This window comes from Glycine soja, chromosome 16 (assembly GCF_004193775.1).
Source record: "Glycine soja cultivar W05 chromosome 16, ASM419377v2, whole genome shotgun sequence".
NCBI classification, from domain to species: Eukaryota; Viridiplantae; Streptophyta; class Magnoliopsida; order Fabales; family Fabaceae; genus Glycine; species Glycine soja.
The window spans coordinates 37,010,597-37,025,707 of record NC_041017.1 but is presented as its reverse complement, the minus strand read 5'-3'; the positions used below and the strand labels follow the sequence as shown (position 1 = coordinate 37,025,707).

At 33.2% G+C, this 15,111-nt stretch overlaps 1 protein-coding gene, 1 long non-coding RNA gene and 1 pseudogene across 3 annotated transcripts; 2 read left to right on the top strand and 1 right to left on the bottom strand.

Annotated features, from left to right (window-relative positions):
• Positions 1-14: 14 nt before the first annotated feature.
• Positions 15-3,489, bottom strand: LOC114389320 (annotated as a pseudogene).
• Positions 3,490-3,639: 150 nt separating this feature from the next.
• Positions 3,640-4,278, top strand: LOC114389321. Its single transcript, XR_003661746.1, has 2 exons — positions 3,640-3,756; positions 3,900-4,278. It is a non-coding gene; the product is annotated as an uncharacterized LOC114389321 (long non-coding RNA).
• A 4,127-nt stretch (positions 4,279-8,405) lies between these two features.
• Positions 8,406-12,547, top strand: LOC114390839 (zinc finger BED domain-containing protein DAYSLEEPER-like). Of its 2 annotated transcripts, XM_028351736.1 has the most exons (3): positions 8,406-8,574; positions 9,181-9,645; positions 9,739-12,547. In XM_028351736.1, exons 2-3 carry the CDS (start codon positions 9,193-9,195, stop codon positions 12,352-12,354), a joined length of 3,069 nt encoding a protein of 1,022 aa, XP_028207537.1. In that variant the 5' UTR covers positions 8,406-8,574; positions 9,181-9,192; the 3' UTR covers positions 12,355-12,547. The 2 variants fall into 2 exon arrangements, with proteins under 2 accessions (XP_028207537.1, XP_028207536.1); XM_028351735.1 differs by having other exon boundaries at positions 9,181-12,547.
• Positions 12,548-15,111: the final 2,564 nt, after the last annotated feature.

Here is a 15,111-nt window from a genome sequence, read left to right as displayed (position 1 = left end):
GTCACACGTAATTATTACTCATAACATAATTTTTTTTCTATATTTAAACTTAAAGTGTCAAACCAGCAAGAAGAGTACAGCTGGGAAATATAGGCCAGGTAAAGGTAAAACAGTTTTGAGATGAAACTTCTATTTGTGAAAAAAATAAAATCACATTAGATTGCAAAATTTTGCATTAAGACGCTCTTTCCTTTCCTGACCCCACTACGCCTTTGAAAGTGTCAATTCCTATATGAATATGTCCATGACTCCAGCTCCTGCATCAGATCTTATGGAGTCTTGGCTCAAGAGATTGAATATTCCTTTAAGGAAAGAAGGCTCGGCTTTGTGTTAGCATGATTTGTTTGTTTGGTTTTCCAGATTACATAGTTACATTGTTATAGTAGTTACCTGTAATGATGATCACAAGTCAAATGTAATTGGCTTCCCGATTATTACATAGAGAAGTGGACACGAACTATGGTGTGGAAAGAACTATGGTGTAGTGGGGTCAGGAATGGATACTGCCCTTTGGAGTTTTGTTCTCTTATCCACCACTGTGGTTGTCTTTGAAGTAGTGATGGATGGAAAATTGCTAACTACTAATGTTTTCTGCAACTTCTCATTATGTGTATCATTTGCAGCAAATGCAACATTCGCTTTCGACGATACTGTTGAAGAGATGGGACAAAAAGGTTGTCGAGTCAAAGGAGATACCACGTCAGGAACACACTTCCAGCACCGGTAGAGTATTTTCTCATAGGAACACCAGCAATATTCTCCTCTTCTAGCTATATCTCATAAGAAAAACAAAAATAGTGTCAAGAGTTCTAAATGCATGAATGTGACAAGAAAAAGAAACATATGTATAAACCATCCATAAGCATATATGTTGTTTGTGCAGATTATATGAAACACAAACATCAAAGGAATGCTTGATATACTGGCTAGAAATTATGGGAAAATCAACCAGCTGAGATGTGGCCTTGGCTTCCACCTTCAACATCAACCGAATAAAATTGTATAAAACATTCCTTGGTGTACAGCCTTACCAAAAAGTCATCATGAAGAGTAGTTGGGAGAATCCGGTAGAGAATCATCTTCTAAAACAAAAGAAAAGATAAACAGGTATCCAAAAGTCTATTATGGTTGAGTTTAGATGGCAAGTTGGCACATAACTACATTGATGGAGGCCGCTTATGTCATTCACTTTGAGAAGAAAATTAACAGAATGAAAAATGCTATGCTAATTGCTAATGGAATCTGAGAGTAATAAAATTTCCTGCTTCCATAAAATGAATGAAAGAAAAAGAAAGAGAAAAAAACCAAGACAGAAAATTTGGCTTTACCAATACTTGTATTTTTGTTTAGCAGGATCTGGACCTATAGAACCGACCACATTCCAAACATCCCCCTTACCATTTTAGCCCAAATTAAGGGAAGCAAATTCGTAAGAAATTTTGCATTGGTTCATGTTATTTCCTTTCAATCAAACAGGAAGGAAATCCTTACCAAATACCAAGTGAGAATTCTGCAAGCCAGAGGCACGGAAAACTGGAGAGGGGGGGGGGGGGGGAGGGAGTAGATCTAAAAGAAGTTAACTACCTCATGATAAACATGAAACATCATCATCCAGGTTATTTAGTTGCTCATTTTGGTGTGCTTTGTCTGTCTTCCCTGTGGAGAATAACTGAGTAGATTTTGAATCAGATTTTGGGGTTTGACATCCAAGGGAGACTCTTCTACTTGCTGCCCTTTTAGTTGACAACCTAGGTGTTTTTTTTTTACACTCTGGACCTTTGAAGGACTTATACCTCCTTTTCCACTATTATTTGTCCCTGAAGTTTCTTCAGTTCCTGAAACAGAAACATAATATGTAAAGAAAAAAAGGCAAACCATCTATTTGATACAGATCAATAAAATGTTACCTGAATTTTAAAACTCAGACAAAAGTCGGGAATTTTCTTATAACTAAAAATTTGTATTGGAGAAATATATAAATGCAATAAGTGGTCCATATACCCACTGCCTACAACGCTCTTGCTCCTTCTCTTGCCGTGATAGGGAGTAGTTCTCAAGCATACAGACCAGACAGGTCTAGAAAGTCACATACAGCAAAAATTAGTTTCAAACAAACTTGATGAGCAACCAACAGACACCAAGATGACCTCCAATGATTCCTTAGGTGAGGGTACTTACACCATCATATGTGAACTCAATGCCTTTGTCCTTTTCTGATGCTACAGTTTTTGAAGTTAAAGCATCTACCATTGCTATATGCAAACAAAAGAAAATGAAAAAGACATTCCACTATAATAAACAAACACCAAGGCACAGAAAAGCAAAGCTGTGTTACAGTTAATATCATTGACACAGTCAAGGTCCAATAACAAAACAACATCATGGATAACAAAGTAATAATCAAGATCTCTAAAAACCTGGAAGTTTTTTAACCAGGGCACAGGCTTTCTTGGCTCGCTTGAGAGTAAGATAAGAACCTCTCCCAGCATTGTATCGATTTTCGTCCTACAAGAAACAAATGTACAATAAAATTAATAAATTGTAAAGTGTGATAGATATGGGAAGGGGAATCCAATTTATACCATTTAGGGCCCATTTATTTAGGATTTTAAGAAAAGGGATGTTAAGATGTATAAAAAGTAATTTATTTTTAGAGATTTTATAAAAAGTAGAAGTTATTTTTTATTTTATTACAATAGTTATAATTATAGCTTTTTCACAAGCTACTCAAAATAATCAGAAATCTGATTTTTTTTATTATGATTTTTTTTCAAAACCTTAAACAAGAAAATTAAAAATTTCGGAAGTGATTTTTTTTTTCAAAAATAAAATGATTTTTCATGAAAAAAAACAAATCTGAAACAAACAAGCTCTTAGTAACTTTTCTGTATGAACATTGAATTGTATGCATCCAACTGCTGAAATACACCATTCAATGTTAATAATACCAACTTGCTAAAACAGTATAATAAGTGCCCAAGACTTGAAATCTGATGTAAGTTGGTCCCCCCACCTTCATATGCATAGAGCCAAAACAGAAATGAAGAAGATAAAAAAACAAACGCTGTTGTACTCCTCAAGCCAATATTCTTCATCACATGCTGACAACCATTTCTCAACTTTTTCAAGTATTTCTTTTCTGACAAAAGCTTCCTCTTTTACTTGGGCAATCTGAAGTTCAATTTGTTCAAGCACAATTGCAGGGTCCACAGATCCTAATAAAGAAAGGAAGTGCAGACGTTAAGTTTGCTGAGGAAACAATTGCACTCATTCAGTGGTTTCTCACTAGGAACTTACCAGATTCTGTAGCTTCAACAACATATTTCACTGCACTATCAATTTCTGGAATCAAATGAGTCTTTTGACAAATCTCCTCAAGCTCTGCTCTTTTCTTCAAAACAAGCTCTTTCATTTTGCTTGATTTTAACTCTTCTAACGTATATACTTCTGCCTCACCCTGCATGAAATTATTACTTACCCAGGGAATATGAACCGCAGAAAATCAAGAAAAGTAGTCCTTACTTTCTCCAAGAAATATAACTCCCATAATTGATGAAGTTCTCAGACAAGTTTGTTGGGTTCAGTTACTTCATGTTATGAAGCAGCTATATTACAAGTAAAATTCGGAAACATCCGTTGCTCTTCCAGAGGTGTATCCATCAAATTCCAGAGCTCCAACATTGTTGAAGCTGGATCTTGGAGCTGCCAGACCATAAGCAATTTACAACTTTCAGCCAGAGAAAATAACATGAAATTGTAAACACAAAATTATGCTTCATATCTAAATTAGATCTTGAAACTTCCAGTTTTTACCCTTTGCATTCTCTGTAATTTAACTTTTTGCAGGTCTTGTATAGCAATTGGCAATTGATTAATGGTATCATTATTTACACTCCTAGGTCCCTCTGAATTTCCTAAGCTAGGATGGATTCCACTGACTATCTGCTAAGTCCAAGACAAGCACTGAACAGAGAGAATTTAAGGTAGTCAGTTGGTCGGTCTTGAAACTTCTTGAGGCGCTCACTTTGCATGGAAAGTAACAAAGAACAATACATGATGGTTTAAATTGATTTACACACACTCAGATAGAGAGAGAGGAAAATAGAAGAAGATTATTGACCTTCTCCTTTTGAAATGCAAAAAGCTGTCTGGAATTCTTCAAGCTTTCTCAATGATAAATCAGTTTCATCTACAGCAGCTGTAATACTTGGACTATAAATCTCATTTGTGATACTTTGAATCTGTTCTTGAACTTCTATAAATTGATTTCTACGCTCAGACTTCCTTTCTTGCATTTCTTCCAGCTCTGGGCAAACTCTTGCTAGCTCTTCTTTCAAGCTTACAGCTTTTTGGTCAAACTAGAAAAATATGAAAGACAAGAAATACCCAATCCTCTTCTTAGTAGATCAACTGGACAATAAACTAACCTTAGCTCATGAAAATAACAACTAAGAAAACTACACAACAACAAAATTGTTGTCAGTGACCCATGTTAGGTATATTGATGAGTTTTACGTAGGCTACTAAGGGCCCAACACATCCCTCCTCCTTTACCCAGGCATGGAACAACAAAGAAAGCTATAAGGTATATTAATTTTTACAAGAATCCATATTATCCCTCTCAACATAACAGCTACCTTTGGCACAATGTAATTCATTGAAAAAACAGTTTATTAGATAAAAATCTGTGCATGAGCTTTAATTCATAACCAACAATCTTCATTGAATACATCTTACGTAACATAATCACTTCAAATTATTTTCACAAATACAGCAATAAAGACAGTTTCATTTGCCTTAAGGTCTGTAATCCACTTTATTTAACCAGTACACATACAAGGCCTAAAACAGTAATATAAAAGTTAGTGATTCATAAAATATCCAACCTGCCTAACATGTACTGGTCGCTCTCCCATTGCTGAGCAGATACCTGCAACAGATTTAAACTCCATGAGCAATCATTCAAAAGAAGTCAGCATCCAAGAAGAATCAAGTTCCAATATAGAATTACTCATCAATTAAATGGTAGTAATTAGAAGCATGTATGCAAATGTACAAAGTACAATAAAGTAACTTTAAAATGACAGCATGCTCATATTGTGTTGAGATTCTCACTGGAAAAAAATACTATTTCTACAAGAAACCATTTAAAAGGATTTTAGTTTATGTAAAAAGAAGTCCATAGCCAATGCATGGTGGCCATTCTCATCTTGTTAAGGCTCAACTGTGTGTTTAAGTGAAAGTGTGAAACAATGAACAATATACTAGTTGCTAAATAACGAATTCCCAGACTTACATCATCTACTGTTCTCTCTATCAAACAAACACTTCTAAAACCTAAAACCCACACCTTTATCATTAGGATTAAGCCCCCAGGCTTAAAACAAACCAGCATAATAGAAGCACTGAAAATGCCACATTATTCTGCCAGTGTTGGACCTATAATCTGTTAAGACCATTTTTCCTAATCCAACACCCCCAATGAAAGAAAAAATAAATAAAGATAATCAAACACAATTGATTGAACACCCCGAGATTCAATCCAAACTGGGCATAAAAAATTTCAAAGCAAGAACATAGCTTTCTGCCACCAACACGATTTTGGAAAATGTTAGGAACACAATGCATAATTGAAAAGATAAGAACAAGAAAAAGAACCAAAACGAAAAACACCAAAAAGAGGAAAGCGATAGTATTTCAATGACCTATGATATGTAATTAAGGACACAGAACTACAACGTGAGATACTAAATTTAAGGTTAATGTTTGTTTTGTTTTGTTTTTGTTATTGAAGAATTTGTGAAACCCAGAATAGAAACTATGTCGTTACACTTTCCTCCGAAAGCGAACATGATTTAGAGGAACCCAGAAAAACAAAGATGAGAAATTTACCAATATAGTAAACGATATGAGTATGAACGAAAGGCGAATTGCTTTGGTCTAGAAACCCCCTGGCAAGAAAGGGGGATTGGTTTTCCCGAGAAAATGAAAATGGGTTTTCCCAGGAAAATGCAGTTTCGTGAATTTTTGAATTGGGATGAGAAATAGAATAGTAATAAGGACGAAGAAAGAACAGAGAGAGAATGTAACCGAGAGAGAATGTAACCGAGAGAGAATGTAGCCGTTTGAGGAAACCGGACCGTTTAGAGTGGTGAGAGTGGATTTTGATTTTTTTTTTTTTTTATTGATTTCTACTCAAATAAATTGTTTTTTTAAGACACTCAAACAAATTGATTTTATTCTAAATTGTATTTTTTATCCTAAAATTTTATAATGTCACAAATTTCGTTCTTTAATTTTTTTTTCGAATTTTATTTCCAAATTACGTGAATTTTGCTTCCAAATTACGTGAGTTTTGCTCCCATGTAGAAAAATTGTCACAATTAAGACATTGATGGACATTTTGATCGCATGAAACTTTACATCTAATGAGTGGGATAATTATAGTTAATTTATAGTTTTTAGTAGTTATAAAAGAAAGATTAGTTTGATAGTAAGAGATTAAACATAAAAATCAAACAATTAAATAATTTACATGTTTTTTTATAACCTTCCCTGCATCCAGATATATATTGTCTATAGTTAATTAATATATAATTTGATCAAAAAATAATAAAATTTAATTATAATTATTTTTATTAATAATCAAACTTATATATTATTCAAATAATTTAACTTTAATTTTATCATATTATTCATGTTCGATCAGTTAATTTTCATGAATTAATTTACATATGAAAAGTTTATCTAATAATAATTTATATTCAAAAACTTAAACGATGAATGACAATAATGGAAGCAATGTAAATATGTATTGCCAATATTCTCTTAGGTGGTATGTGGATAAAGATTTCAAAATTTCAAAAAATTTAAAATATAATATAAGGAAGTTTAATCACTTTAATTAAATTCATTTAATTTTTAAATACTTTATTTAGATAATTCAATTTAAATTTCCTATATTTCAATTTCTTTAGATAAAGTAATTTAATTTTCATTATGTGCACATTACCAATAATAAATATAACTTAATTTTAAAAAAATTTAAAAAAAGGTTGAATATTAAAAACTTGCAAAAAATAAAATGATTAATTTATTTTCTTCATAGATAATCAACAATTACGAATTTCAACATGTTTGCAACTATGAAAATATCGTATTATAAAAAAAATATTGATGACTTTTAAATTCATATAACAATAACTAATAATGATTGACACAAATGATGATAATTTATATTTCTTAATCAAGTAGTTTAGGATATAATACATACTTTTTGGCACATTATTTTTCTTCTTCTCATAGATAAAAAAAATAACAAAGTGGTATTTAGAGTTTTCATTCAAGGGATACGTGAGATTCAGTGAGTCTATTCAAAATTTCTAAAACACAAACACCCTATACTAAATAAATTGAGAAGGTTCATCCATTTGCTTCAACTGTTCGATTAGAAGCTTATCTTGATGCTTGTAATCTATGGGAAGTTGTTGAAGACAATGTTATTGTGAGGTTCATCCAAATATGAAATTCGATCTTATAAATATAACATATCACTCTTTTTTTTACTACCCAAGGTTTGAATATATTTTGAAATCAAGAATTTTAAGTAGAGGAGATCTAACACCCACCGTACAAATCATATATTTATTATATTTAATTATTTTTTGTTTTAATTGATTAAAAAATGTTGAGTAAGAATTTCAACTTAATTAAAACTTTTGTAACAATTTTTTTAATAGCATGTCAGCATCATGTTATGATTATCATGTCATGTTAATAATTTTTATTAAAAATTTAACAACAAACTAATAATGAATAAAAATTGTTAAATTTCAAAAATATGAAAGACTGAAAGTGTAATAAAACATTATAAGGAACCAAAATTGTAGAATCGATTAAAATAAATTTAAGCATGTAATAAAATGATATATATATATATATATATATATATATATATATATATAATATTAGATATATAAAAACTTATTATATTCTTACCTTATTCTATTATCATCCCATCTTATTATATCTCATCTACTAAATAAAACCATAAAATAGTATCAAAGTGGAAAACTGAAATATCATTGGGCTGAAAATTCTCCTGAGATGGAGTGGGCCCTCATTCACACCCATCCAGTGAGTATAATGGTCTCCAACTGCAACTTAAAGTCCCAAAAACATAATAATAAATAAATAACTAAATAAAACAACCTCAACCATTCTCTTTTATTGATAACAGGGTGGGCTAGGGCTAAGGCTTCGGAAAAGGAACGAGAAGACACAGAAACATAGACCTAACAATCAAACCAAAATGTAATTTTTTTTTATAAAAAATAAAATAAATAGAAATAATAATAATAATAATAATAATAATAATAATGGACCTTTGAGTCCAAATACCCTATTTTAAAACCATCGTGACACTCCAAGGTCCAATTACCTCCTCCTAGGGTTGGTTGGTTCCGAAGCCCAAATCTCTCCGTCTTTCTCTGCAAAAAAACCCAAAGATCTCACTCCGTCGGGCCCTGAAGCTCCGTTTCCGGGCTTCCTCTTCCATCACCGTTAGTTTCCACTGTAAGTAACACTTGCTAAAACCCCTTATTCTGTTATTCATTCTCTTTCTTGTTCCTCTTTTTTATTTCCCCGATTTTCAACATAATTTTTTTTGAAAATGTTGTTTTTATCCTCAGATTTTGAGTGATCTGAAACTATTATCGATCCCAGGGTTGCGATTATTAATACTAATTTGTTGTTTGTTTTCTTGTTTTTTTTTTTTTGTGTTTGCGGTTCTACCATTGCTAACTTATTGAAGAACAGGTTAAGTAGTTATGAGGTGTGGGCTCTGTTTTAGTGCTCAACAAAAAGTAACTTGATGGGAACTTTTAAAACTTAAAACCCACTAGGGTTTAATCATCATTGCTGTCATTTACACATACAATAAAAGACAATTTTTTTAATATGTAGACAGTGTCAGGCATAATGGCACTGCCTTGTGGACTAAGACTAATGTAATATAATTGTTGGTGTTTGTCTGAATCCTTTGTATTTTGCTTTGATATCTGATGCAAGAAAGAAACATTTAAGTGTTTTTTTCTGATGTATACTATTGTATCTGTATTTCTGGAAACTGTTTCTCGATTGTAATTCACCATTAATTAATTAGTATCTTTTTTCTTCCAGGTGTTAGGCAGGATGGTTGATACCCTTGAAGAAAAGGTGACTCCTGATATGAAAAAGGATCCAATTGTTGTTGTTGTTGGTACTGATGCTCAGCCCGGCAATGATCTGGCGGAGTCTGAAACACCGCCAGAGTCTGAGCCGAGCAATTTGGAAACACGGCCTAACAAGGAACTTCCTGCTTCTGAAACACTGGCTACTAATGGTGAAGCAGTGGCGGCATTACCCAACCAATATTTGGGCAACTCTGAAGAACCTATGAATGACCATCTGGAGAATTGTGAATCACTAACCAGCAACCAGCCAGACAATGCTGAGGCCTCATGGAGCAGTCAGACAGGTGATTCCAAGGCAGTTCCCACCAATCAGTCTGCTAACTCTGAAGATTTGTCTAACAGTGGTCAGTTGGTTAGTTCTGAAGCACCTCTTGATATGAAGATGAAGGCTTCTCAACCCAGCAACCAGCAGGTGAATACTGAGGCATTGCCAAACCATAATAATGTGGGTAATTGTAATTCTGAAAAACATACGAGTAATGATGTGCTTGTATCTGAAACACAGCACAGTGATGAGGTGGTTACATCTGAAACCGTGCAAGGCAATGAAGGGATCATTTCTGAGACTCAGCAAAGCTATGAGGTGGTCATGTCTGAGACACAGCCTGACAATGAAGCCAACATGCTCAAAACTCAGACATGCAATGATCAGGTCATCTCAGAAGCTCCGCCTGAAAATGAGTTGGCTAATCATACAAGGAATCATAACAATCTGCTCTCCCATTCTGAAACTGGTCCTGAAAATCAATTCACTAATCTCTATATGATTCCTGAAGATCAGCTGCCTCAACCTGAATCACTGCCTCATTCAGAACCACTACCTTATTCTGAACCACTGACAGATACTCATCTATCAGACATCAAAGTAATGTATCATAATCATCTGAGTCATTATGAAACACTGCCCAACGATCATCCAAACCATTCAGAGGCTGTATCCCTCAATCAGCTATCGAACTCTGAAGCATTGTCCCATAATCAGCTGGCCAATTCCCAAATGCTGTCTCATTATGAGCTGGAAAATACTGAAACAATGCACCACAATCAGATAGTCAATTCTCAAGCAAACTATGAAATGACCTTTTCTGATGCCATACCCAGCTACGAGATAATAAATGCTGAGACACCCCTGAACAATGAGGATTGTATCCCAGAAGCGCAACCTATCAAGCGAAGGAAAAAGAAGTCTATAGTCTGGGAACACTTCACAATTGAAGCAGTTAGTCCTGAATGTAGAAGGGCACGCTGCAAGCAATGCGCTCAAACTTTTGCCTATAGTACAGGTTCAAAAGTTGCTGGCACCAGCCATCTCAAACGCCATGTAGCCAAGGGGACCTGCTCAGCTCTTTTGCGCAACCATAACCGTAATCAGTTGACCCCATATGCTGCACGAACTAGGAGAAGTGGGACTGGAGATGCTAGCAGTACACGGAAAAGACAATATAGATCCCCTAGTATGCCGTATGTCATTTTTGATCAAGATCAATGCCGCAATGAGATTGCTAGGATGATCATTATGCATGATTACCCCCTTCACATGGTTGAGCATTCGGGATTTGTTGCATTTGTCCAAAATCTGCAGCCCCAGTTCAAAATGGAGACCTTTAACTCTATCCAGGGAGATTGTGTTGCAACTTATCTGATGGAAAAGCAACATCTTTTGAAGTGTATTGATGGATTACCTGGACGTGTTTGTTTGACACTGGACATCTGGACATCAAGTCAATCTTTAGGTTATGTATTTATCACAGGACATTTTGTTGATCATGATTGGAAGTTGCAGAGGCGAATTCTCAATGTTGTAATGGAACCATTTCCTGATTCAGATTCTGCACTCACCCATGCTATAGCTGTTTGCCTTTCTGATTGGGGGTTGGAGGGTAGGCTGTTTTCTATCACTTGCAATCAAGCACTGAGTAATGTTGCCCTTGAACATCTCAGACCATTACTCTCTGTGAAGAATCCACTTATCCTCAATGGTCAGTTGCTAGTTGGTAATTGCATTGCCTGTACTTTAAGCAGTGTTGCAAAGGATTTATTGGGTTCAGCACAAGACTTGATCAATAAAATTCGTGATAGTGTAAAATACGTGAAGATTTCAGAATTACATGAGGAAAAATTCTTGGAGCTGAAGCGGCATCTTCAGGTTCCTAGTGAAAGGAGCCTTTTTATTGATGACCAAATTCATTGGAATAGGTCATATCAAATGCTTGTGGCAGCTTCTGAGCTAAAGGAAGTTTTTTCTTGTTTGGACACTTCTGATCCTGATTACAAGGGAGCCCCCCCATCTATGCAGGATTGGAAGCTGGTTGAGATCCTCTGTAGCTACTTGAAGCCACTTTTTGATGCAGCAAACATTCTTACTACAACAACTCATCCCACTACTATTGCCTTCTTTCACGAAGTTTGGAAGTTGCAGTTAGATGCAGCTCGTGCAGTTACGAGTGAAGATCCCTTCATTAGCAACCTTAATAAAATTATGAGTGAAAAGATTGATAAGTATTGGAGAGAGTGTAGTCTGGTTTTGGCTCTTGCAGTAGTTATGGATCCTCGTTTTAAGATGAAACTTGTGGAGTTCAGTTTCACAAAAATCTATGGTGAGGATGCTCATTTCTATATCAGGACTGTGGATGATGGAATTCAGGAGCTGTTTCATGAGTATGTAGCCCATCCCCTACCACTAAGACCGGTGTATTCTGAAAATGGAAGTGCTGAAAGCCACAGTAAGATGGAGGAATCCCCAGGAGGTGCTGTGTTGTCTGATAATGGTCTTACAGATTTTGATGCCTATATCATGGAAACCACTAGCCAACAGACGAAATCTGAGCTAGATCAGTATCTTGAAGAATCACTGTTACCACGTGTACCAGACTTTGATGTATTAGCTTGGTGGAAGCTAAACAAAATCAAGTATCCTACTCTTTCCAAGATGGCCCGGGATATATTATCCATTCCAGTTTCTACGGTTGCTCCTGATTCTGTGTTTTATTCAAAAAGCAAAGAAATTGATGAGTATCGGAGTTCCTTGCGGCCAGAGACACTGGAGGCTCTTGTATGTACCAAGGACTGGATGCAGTATGGAACAACCGCTGAATCTATTAATGCACTTCAGCACTTGTGAAAATGGTATTCTAGATTTTTTAGATGCTTATACCCTGGATTATAAATAGTAAATGATGACATTTTTATTTGAATTCACAATTCTCCATTTGGGTATATTATGTGTTAATTTGGATAGTTGGATGCAAATATGTAGTTTCTAGCGTAGCTTCAGTTTTAGACTATAATTCTAGTGACTGCCTCTTTGGTTGACACTTGATAGTTGATACCGATAATTTCTCTGTTCGTAGAGATAAATATTTATATCCAAAATTTAACCCCCAGCTATAAACATCATAATCATGCAATGAAATTGTAGCAAAATATGAAAAAACTAAAATGATTGCTGAATTTTTTGACATTTACCCCCCTCGATCATTAAGAAAACGAAGAAAAGAAAAATCATTTCTACGAATATTAATTATTAAATACACCAGGGAAAGAACCAACTACCAAGAAAGGAAAAAAGATGCTCATAATTCATTATCCGTAACTGCATGCAACTTTCACTAAATTATCTCAACCAACAAATAAGCAAGAAGTAAAGTGAGGATATAGATTCACTTTTCATAGTCTTGGAAAAAAGGGTCTTCTCGTAGTCTTCTCCTTTTCTCTCACCCTTAATTCCTTAATCTATGACATTGTATTTACATCTCTCTCAAAACATTTTTCTGTATGTCCTCTACTCGGTTGCATGAACTATTTGGTCCGTCTGCATGTTGGGTCGACATAAGGATAAAGCATTAAAATAGTAAAATTTTCATCAACAAAAAATTATTTGTTATTAACATTTATAAAATAAAAAAGATCTTATAAATTAACAAAACAATTACTTATATTAATAAAAAATATCCAACATATTGAAAATATTATCAATGCCGGAACCTCCTTCCAATTCAACCCTTTCTATTTCTCCATGGTTCCTTCACTAGTACTACAACGCGTTCCTGCATGCATGCAACAAATTAATGCTTCCAATTCAGACTCAATTTTTTCACGTGATTTTTATGTTAATTGCTCATAATGCTCTACTGACAAAAGATTCACTCTCGTTGCCAAAGTGCACCTCACAACCATTTTCTCTTAATTACTTGTCTTTCAATGTGACGATATTGAAGAGTTTGAGATATCCTTGAGTAATTCCCTGCACTGTTTGATAATAACACCAAACTCAGAAACATCAACACCATAGCAGGACATACTATATATTTGTTACTCTCTGATAGTCGAGCTCTATAATAACATTCTCCTTATTCAATTCTTTCAACCAACAAAGTGTTTTCAGTAAAGCAATGACCTCACCTTCGTGGACTTGGGGTAGGAAATTCTGTTTGCTTTAAAGAATAATTTATTGTTTTTGCATACTACAAATACAAAAGAAAGAGTTGTTTATTGTTTCAAATGTTCTACCTATGAGATCGGATAGAGAAAAATGAAAAAATCGAAATTTTTACATAGTATTTTTGGTCGAAAAATCAATATGATTTTTTTTCATACTTTTTCTCAATGATGAAATAGGTCAAATTCTACTTGATCAAACTTTGTGAAAATACTACTAGCATTACAATGGAAATGTATATACACACATCACATTACATTATTAACAAGGATTTATCCTTAACATTGATTCTTTTTAACATGGCCAATGAATGTTTTGGATGGTAAACCTTTAGTCAATAAATATGTTATCATTAAATTTATACCAATATATTAATTTAACACTTTCTATTTTTTATCTTCTTCTTTAACAGATAAATGTATCAAAATCATGTATTTTGCTCTTTTTGAGTATTTATCATTCTTATAAAAGAACACAATTATAAAATTATCACAATAAATTCTCAATAATCTCTAACTATAGTATCAATAATACTAAACCTCAAAGTAAAGTTTTGGAATTACAATGTTTGAATTGTGTTCTCAAACAAACTTCCTTCCTTTGTAAGTGTATTTCACATCCTCAAATTAATTAGCCAAAACCTTTCTTGATTTTTTCAAATTACTCTCCTTTCATTTTTATATTTATCTCTAAATTAAATCAATATTTTTTAAAGAAACATCAATATAACCTTTTATCACAATTTTAAGTTTAATATCTAATTTTTATATTCAAAATATTTATTTATTATAAATTTAAATTATATTAAAATAAATATCTTATACAATAGACGATTGAAACTCCTAAGACTAATAATTATACATGAATCAACATTTATTCCCTCTTTCCTCACTCGAATAAAATAAATTAAAATACACCTTTAGTGTTTACGTTTTTAATTATATTTAGTTTAGTTATTTATCTTTAAAAAAAATCTAATTTAGTGATTTATGTTTTTAAAATGAGAAAAAATGATTCTTTTAAAATGATGACAATTTTCAAATTTGAAATATAATTTTAAATATTTTAAACTAATTTGAGATGTGAAACTTGTTTTATTGTAAAAAAAAAACTTAATTAACATTTAAACAAAAATAAGTCATAAACATAATAAAAAATGGCATGAAAAATAAGTCTTACAACCAACTAGAAAAAAAACTGATATTAAATAAGTTAAAATTTTTTTTCACCTTCTTCTCATTATGATCATGTTTCCCTTTTCTTCAAATATCAATTGAATTTTATATTTTATAATTTTTATACACGTGAATTTAATATGACAAAATTTACGTCTTGAAATTAAAATAAGTTCAAAATTCAAAGTTGACATACTACTAGTCATGTTACTAGCTAGTAATTTATAAAGGTTTATAATGGATAACACAATCTATTGTATGGCCC